Genomic DNA, 8,047 nt, shown 5'->3' on the forward strand with positions numbered 1-8,047 from the left:
TCTAAAATAAAGCTCAACAATGTCTGACTTAGGAAAAAACTTTTATTGATGAAACAACTTCACCATCAGCAAAGTTGTCAGAGCTCAAAAGGGAAATGTTTTGCTTTGAAAATGCGACTGAAAAACAGTTGCAGATGCTGCTTTAGCTAACAAACCTTGTCGAACCTATTTTCCATCACTAATTAACAGTGAAATAAAAAAAAATTAAAAAAAAAAAATTAAATTGGATAGCAGGACAATTAAAGATCGTAACCTATCAAACACCCAAACAATCATGCTGAATGAACAAAAAAAAAAAAACAGGGAAAAAAAAAAAATTTCTTTTACTGTCAACAACTGACTGTAATGAGAGTTACGAGACAACCCGAACACCACATTGAGTTGTTAAGTAACAACTAAAAAGATAGCATGACTATAAAAAAATAGGAGTTCCCACACACACAAGCCATTTTGTGAGGTCCTCATTTTCTGTCATTAGAACGAGAGCGGCTGCAGAGGAAAGAGCAGAAACAATAGCACGATTAAGCAACAAGTAAGATTTCAGCGGGAGCATATTACTAACATGACAATAGTGATACAGACCTCCTTGACCGCGAGAATGATCTTGAGCGCTTACGGGTCTTGTCTCTGGAAGTAGACCGATATCTGCGTCTGTCTCGCGAAAGAGACCTGGAGGGAAAAATTATATTTAATTCAGGAATGTGTTCAGAGATTTAAAAAAATAAAAATAATTATATATAATATATATATATAAATGTTCATGTTTGTACCTGCTGCGACTGCGGCTCAGGCTTCTCCTCCGAGGGGATCTAGAATGTAGGTGAAATCGGGGGGAAATGTTTTAAGCAGGAATAAAGTGTTTTGAGGAAAATGGAAAACTGGACCATCTTGATGGAAATGCCCAATTTGAGTTTTTTAGTTAAATGTGATTTTGTTGTTGTTGTTGTAACAAATGATTGTGCCAATTCAAATATTGACAAGAGCGATGCTCAACCATGGAACTCGCTTGGGGGGGAAAAAGGTTCTAATCTGGTAAGTGGTTAAGAGGTATATGCATATTTATAACTACAATGTACAATATTCTCTGAGTGTCACTAGGTTGATATTGTGTATTTGTATTCAAGTACATAGTAAAGTAAAACAGGAAACGAAAAGGGGACACGCGTTTGTTTTAAGCTGTTTCCTGGCACAAAAGAAGCATTGCTGCAAACCAGATAAGTATTGATAGACAATTGTGATATAATTTTGAGACAGAGAAGGAAACCTACCCAAATTATTGCAAGGTCACCCTAAATGGCCAGTTGTTGCGCCTTGAAATCTATCAAGTTGCCTACACAGGCAACTGAATGAAGTACATTCAAATAAAGACCAGACCAGAAAGCGCGCCTAATATTTTGTTGCTCGACTGGGATGCTTTTAGGTATTTAAACTACACACCTGCCAAGTTTAACATGTGAGTTTTGAAATTGAAAAAACTCATAACTATAAAGAGCATGATAAAAGCAACTTACTATTTTGGGGGGAGTTTTTGGACAAGAAAGAAATGGCGCACGGTAGCCCTGGTGAGGGAGGTGAAATTGCAGAGAGGATCTGCCACATGCTGCAAATGTTGCCGATAAGAAGTTGCTTGTTTGCTGGCTGCAGGGGACGGACGGCTGTGGAGTTTCCCTGTCTTTATGAGGGGGACGGAGGGGTGTAAGCCAATGGCCGCTCCCGTCGATACTGAGGCGAATAGTACGAGTAAACACGGCGATCGGTTGATAACGTGAGGTGGGCCGCTGTTGATTGGTTTAAGGTTGGAGCAGAGGAGGATGCTGTGAACTGCATGCTCAGGAACCAAAAGGTTGGTGGAACCTGACGACTGGCGCTGCGCCTGGGTCATGTGACAAAACCAGCCAAGCAGATCGCTGGTCAGCAGTCACATGATGCTGAAAGAGGACTAGTTGACTGACTCAGATGTTGAGAAGCGTGGTGGTGACTCTGCAACGGGGTTCAGTTTATTAATAGATGGAAAACTGAACGCAGCAAAACAAAATTTATACCGACAGATATGTATTCTAAAGTAATCTATTTGTGAGTGCGTGGTTGATGATGTTTAAATTAAAGCAGTTCTAAGAGTAGCCGTATTTTTACAAAATGAAAAAGTTTCATGTTGGGAGCAGACAAAACGCTGCTTTTGACAGTTGGGTCTAATTTGGCACTGCCAAATATACGGCACAGAAATTTGTGAGGCAAACATCATTGTGAATCATCACAATGCTTTCTTTGGTTATCAATAAGTAACATTTGTTCATTTTTGGTTTACTTGTCACAGTATGGGGAAATTGGCCATGTGTACATACTGCAAATGCCACGTCAAAAAGCACGGCGTGGATTTAGAAACATACGTACCTGCGTCGAGCTGGCGAGCGACGCCTGCCCTCATCTCTCGAGTATCGACTCCAGGACGGAGGAGGACCGCGGCTTCTCGAACGCTTTTCCCCGGTGGATAACTCAACACGGACTTGACATCCACACATGGATCTTGAAGAAAAGCCACTTTACCGTTAGTACAATTGCAAATAATGACGACACTGGATGACAACAACAAATTAGGTGTTACCTTCCATCCAGCTCTCTCACAGCATCAGAGGCATCTCTTGGATCTTCAAACTCAACAAAAGCAAAGCCTGGTGGGTTCCTTGCGACCCAAACACTTCTTAAAGGACCAAAGTATCCAAATGCTGATTCCAACTCTGCCTTATTGCCATTGTTTCCAAGATTCCCAACGTAAACTTTGCAGTCCAGGGGACAGTCTCTGTTGAAAGAAGGGTCTGATAGGAAGAGAAGAAAAAAGTGGGGAGGAGAGGGCTAAGTATGATATTTGAGACCTTTCTTTTAACTCTAAAATATTGGCAGAAAAGGCCCCAAAGCATTTTATTCAGTGAATGTAATCTAGTTCCATATTCTTATGTTCTTGCTACAATTCATGATTGGCAATACTACTGTATTTACTGAAAATGTATGGCTATGTCTTATTCAATGGGGACATTGTGATGTCTTATTACCAAATAGGAACTCCTCATACCTCCCATTTCAGCAGGTCCAAGTCTACTGATGAAATTCCTGAAAAGGGAAAGTTGGGAAATTGTAACATCCTTTTAATTTAATACATTGTCCATTTAAAGAACTTCTTTAAAATGCTTTGACATTTGCAGCTTCAAAGTGTTCGCCCTAAGTTCAATTAAAAGTCCCTCGTCGTTTCTTATATAATTGACCCTCAAGTACTTTTATAAAACAGTGAATTGAATTTGAATTGTTATACATTTAATTCAAAGCATTAATAAGGCATTATCGCGCCCAAAATGAATTTTGGCAAGTAAATCCGGAATATATTTTCAGACCAAAGGTGTAATTTAAACAAAGGAGTTCGGCGTTCGATTCAAATAGTTCTTTAGGGCACGGTCTTTGCACGCCACATTGGAGACCTGAATGGAACGCGGCAATGCTGCCGTCGAGCTGACGCACGCTAGCAACAGTTAGCACGTCAGTTTCCAAATGAATCTTAAAACTAAACGTCTTCGTCGACGACTCTTTGGAACGTCAACGCCTACACGCGAAGTCACACATTCACAACACTTTAAATGAACTCAACAAAGAAAGTTAACAAGTCAAAATAAATCCAGTTATGCTCCCCATCCCCCCTCTAATCAAACACGCGAACACGAGCGCTAATGTTAGCGAGCAACATTAGCATCGCGTCGCTCGATCCAACACTTTACTGAGGCTTCTTGCGTTATGGCCGACCAATTCGACACCACCGTGGCAGCCACAAAATGTATTACTTAAACTTACAACGTTATCTTCCCGTAAAATCACCAATATCAACGCCGTTGGGCGACTGGAACGGTTCCTACTTCCTGTCGAGGTCTATGCGACCACACAACTAGCTTAACTTGTTGTTAGCGCCGGCAGGGATAAGCCAACGTAAGCGATGACGTTCTTATTCGTTAGGTGAGAGAACATTTGGAAAACAGCGCCCTCTACTGAAATGGAAGGTGTTGTGTCACATTTCTTTTCAGCATTCCCGTTTAAGTGTAAAAAAAAAAAAGATATTCACCGCCTTTAAGAATATTGATGTAATCAGTTAATAAATTCGTCATTAAAAATCAAGCAAACGTCAACATAAATACTCATTAATGCTTGTTTATTTATATCACGTTTCTGATTGGTTGACGACCTTTCCAGAACAGAAAAAACAAAGATGAGATAAGCGCCCTGGAAAATGGAAAACGGGATGGATAGTTTTCTTTACGGCTTAGAGCTAATTAAACCCAAATGTTCCAGGTTAAGAAATGTCGATGTTGCATAAGAGAAGAAATCCATAATCATCCTGTATATGAGATCTCTTCACTGAAATAAATGAACTAAAATATTCAAGATGCACCCATACATAACTTGTATCTGAAGTGTGCAATCCTGTCCAGGAAGATGAACACAAATTATGCAGTGCAACCTTAAACGTACAAACTATTTGCTGTGGTTTGCTTATTACTCAGCAGGGAATATGACTAAATCAACAAGACTGTTATTGCTCAACAGGAGATCACTTGTCGCGGATATATGCCCACTGAGTGGTTTGAGCTCTTGTGTTCACATAGGCCAGGGCAGGAGCTGTGTTTAGAGGAAGGCTGTGTGTGTGTGTGTGTGTGTGTGTGTGTGTGTGTGTGTGTGTGTGTGTGTTTTTTTTTTTTTTTTTAACATGACACAGTCAAGAGATTTATTGTATTCTTTTCCCCTTTTTGGGATCTCATTACATATTGTTTGTTGTTTGTGCTGGTTGGTGTGTGATGCCACACCACAGCAGTGTATGTTTAGGTAAGGCTCCAACTGTCACTTTCACATGTCAACCAACCTCTAATTAGCAAGGCATGATAGATGAAAGTGCTTCTTGAGGTTTCCCTGCCTGTGTTGCCAGATTTTAATATAGCCCAAGTCGAGTTTCTGGAAATTATGTGCTCCCCGATAAAAGGAAGCCAATGTTGGATGTTTTGTGGAAATTTTTATTCTTTTGATTTATCTACAAACGCTAAGGCTGTTTATGCATGATTGTATTTGTTCTACTTCACATGCTGCTGAATTATGTGTGATGTGTATTTAGCTAAATAAATAAATAAATAAATAAATAAATAAAATCCTTCCCCTTGTTAATTTCACATACATACCATAATGTGGCATAGATAATTTTTTTACAATTTATAAAATTTCCAAAAACCGTACATACTCACCAAGTCAACAGGAATTGTAGTAACTCTTTAGTGATTTTCATGTAATACTATGCAAAAACCCTCCATTTCCTGAGCAGATACAACATTAAAGTCGTTTTTTATGTTTACTTTTTTTTATACATCCATGTATTTTTCTTTCAGTTTGACAATTTGTTTTTTTTGCTATTGTTAAGCTAAGTGTACTTATCCAAAGGAAAACTCGCTGGGTGCTTCAAATACAAGTATACTTCTTTTGTTTTAGGTTGATTGTGACAGTGAACAACTGTTTGTTATTAAGCTGAATAGATTTATCTAAAGTAAAACTAGCTGGTTGCTTTAAAAACAAATGAAACTTTTGTTCTATGATTAATGTGACAGTAAACTTCAACTGGATGGGCATAAACAGCTTGAAGCCATTTTTTTTATTGTTTACTACCAAAATGCTGCTTGCTGTGAAGTGAGTTCAGTACATGCAGTGATCAAATTGCTCTTAAATCAAAGCAAGCCCGAACAAAGTCATATTTTGTTCACTATGCTTGTGATTCTCCAAAACAACTATTCACAATTGTTTTGAAAATCAGGAAAGTTTGAATGCAGTCGTATTATGCACGCCTGTGAGTTAAAAAAATAAAAATAATAATCATGCTTCTGCTTGTTCACAGGGTAAAAGTTCAGGGATCAAATGAAGCACACAAGAGATTACACCTACGTAACACGGATAGCTACAACACAAAGAGCCTATGTCGCTCAGCTTATTTTTGTTTCAGTGTTTGCAGGAGCGACAAACTCGGTGTCCTGCCCTGCCCCTTGTGCTTCACTAAATAAATAGAGCTGAGTACTATTTGTCTAATTCCGCATCGTGCCCAGCAGCCATGCTGTTGTGAATGAGTTGTCTTTTTTTTTTCTTTCACACATCCACTCAGGGTGTGTTTTTCAGTCCGATTAGTACAGCACATTCTGTTCTGTTTCACTTCCTGATGACTGTGCAGGCTGTATCCCTGAATGAACTCACCCGCGTGCTTCTGGTTACATCGAGACACGAGGCAGACGGATTCCCGCAACTGGCTGTCGGTTTTCTTTTTTATGGCCTAGAAAGATAGCAGTAAGAAAGACTTTTGACTGTTGAAGAATGATAACATAGTGGTGCTAGAGATAGCAAAGCAAATTTACTGACTTTACATGGTTGGATTAATAACAAAATGTAAAAAAAAAAAAAAAAAAAAAGAGAGAGATTTAAAAAAGCATGCAGTAGTACAAATCACAAATATTTTTTTAAATAATTCCACTTCGATGGTTTCTTTTTCAATTTATCTTACAAGCATTAAAATACATATTTGAAATGGAAGTGTAGCAAATGTTCTTTGAGTGTTTTTATAGAAAGCTTATTATTTTGGGCCATAACAAATCCAAGATGTTGAGGACGGCAGTGTGGTCTGTCCCTCACAGTTTGTCAGTATAAACATTTATGCGAGCATTTCATTTCATTCGAGGTCAGATGAGCTCATCTTGACTTCCAAGAAAACAGCGAGCAACAGAACACGCTGCCACATCAGCCTTTGTGGAAAAACAACGACCATCCAAAGCTTTCCTATCAATAGGTGGGAGGCGTCGTGCTATGTGTGGTCTTTGATGGCAGTGTATTATCTTTGCGCTTTTGAATAAAATGTTCCAACAACATGTGAGATAATGTCTTTCTTCTGGCGCCTCACTATATTACTCATCTGGGTGACAACCTCCCAGTGGACTTACAGAATCAAATTCACTCATGTTATGTCACCTTTGTCATAACCAAGATCACCGTGTTCTTTTTCCATTGCTGTCTGGCTGCCTGCCAACAATGCAGCTATACAGCGTTTCTCAACATCTACACTAGGAGTCTCCAACACGGTACCCGCGGGCACCAGGTTGCCTGTGAGGACCACGTGAGTGGCCCGCAGGGCTGTTCTAAAATGAGCTCAAATAGCGGCACTTATCAGTGAGCTGCATCTATTTATTTTATTTTTGCTATTCTTGTTTAGATCACACTTAAATGTGAACTGGAAATGACAATAACAACTTTTTCTGATAAAACACTACATACAGTAGATTAATCTTTGTCAGTGTAACACTATAAAGCACAATACATGACAAAATCAAAAGTCACATCAAAACAGGCTGATGAAAACATGAGAAAACCAGGTTTGATCTATTTATTTAACTGACTGTTAGATATTCAACAGATAACTCATTGAAAGGAAATTCCCTCACTAAAATGACTCACTGGACAAGTTTACACAAATACCTTTTGTAGCTGCACTTGGAAATGAATAAAAAAAATACACACAAGAAAGAGGTAAAGCACTGTAGAAAAATATAAATATATAAATATATTTAAAATATATATATATATACACACACACACACACACGGACACGCACGCACACACACATTGTAATCAACAAAACACTTAGAAGACAATTTTGAGACATACATCTATTTTTGTCATCTTTCTTTGTTCATGGTGTACAAAAATAACAAAACAGCCCTTCTGGTCCTTTCCCAGTCTTTTCCAACTAAAAGATAAGCTATTAATTAATGAAGTTCCTTCCTTTCTATGTGCAAATATCTTCCATGCTGAAATATCCACGCTTCTTTCCAAAAGTTATTGATTATTTGAAATTTCAGCCATTCATTGTAGAGGTAATCTCTATAGAACAAATGATGGTGGCCCACTGAAATATGATTAATATGAATAATCGTAAAAAAATTAACAGCTTTGAAAATTAAAAGTGCAAGTTACACAATTTGCATACTATTTACAT

The 8,047-nt window shown here is 38.4% G+C and overlaps 1 protein-coding gene across 1 annotated transcript; it reads right to left on the bottom strand.

The window, feature by feature from the left end:
- Window positions 1-24: 24 nt before the first annotated feature.
- srsf3a (serine and arginine rich splicing factor 3a) lies at window positions 25-3,997 on the bottom strand. The gene is made up of 7 exons (XM_049733384.1): window positions 3,835-3,997; window positions 3,068-3,105; window positions 2,603-2,813; window positions 2,392-2,523; window positions 771-809; window positions 583-669; window positions 25-489 (listed from the first exon to the last, which is right to left on the bottom strand). Exons 2-7 carry the CDS (start codon window positions 3,072-3,074, stop codon window positions 462-464), a joined length of 504 nt encoding a protein of 167 aa, XP_049589341.1. The 5' UTR covers window positions 3,075-3,105; window positions 3,835-3,997; the 3' UTR covers window positions 25-461.
- Window positions 3,998-8,047: the final 4,050 nt, after the last annotated feature.

This window comes from Syngnathus scovelli, chromosome 11 (genome assembly GCF_024217435.2).
Source record: "Syngnathus scovelli strain Florida chromosome 11, RoL_Ssco_1.2, whole genome shotgun sequence".
NCBI lineage: Eukaryota > Metazoa > Chordata > Actinopteri > Syngnathiformes > Syngnathidae > Syngnathus > Syngnathus scovelli.

What these genes read in the sequence shown, in the direction of transcription:
- srsf3a (XM_049733384.1), bottom strand. An exon ending in CTGAGCCGCAGTCGCAGCAG is followed by an intron (nt 670 to 770) that starts GTACAAACATGA and finishes TTTTCCCTCCAG; the next exon opens with GTCTCTTTCGCGAGACAGAC. An exon ending in TCATTCTCGCGGTCAAGGAG is followed by an intron (nt 490 to 582) that starts GTCTGTATCACT and finishes TTTCCTCTGCAG; the next exon opens with CCGCTCTCGTTCTAATGACA.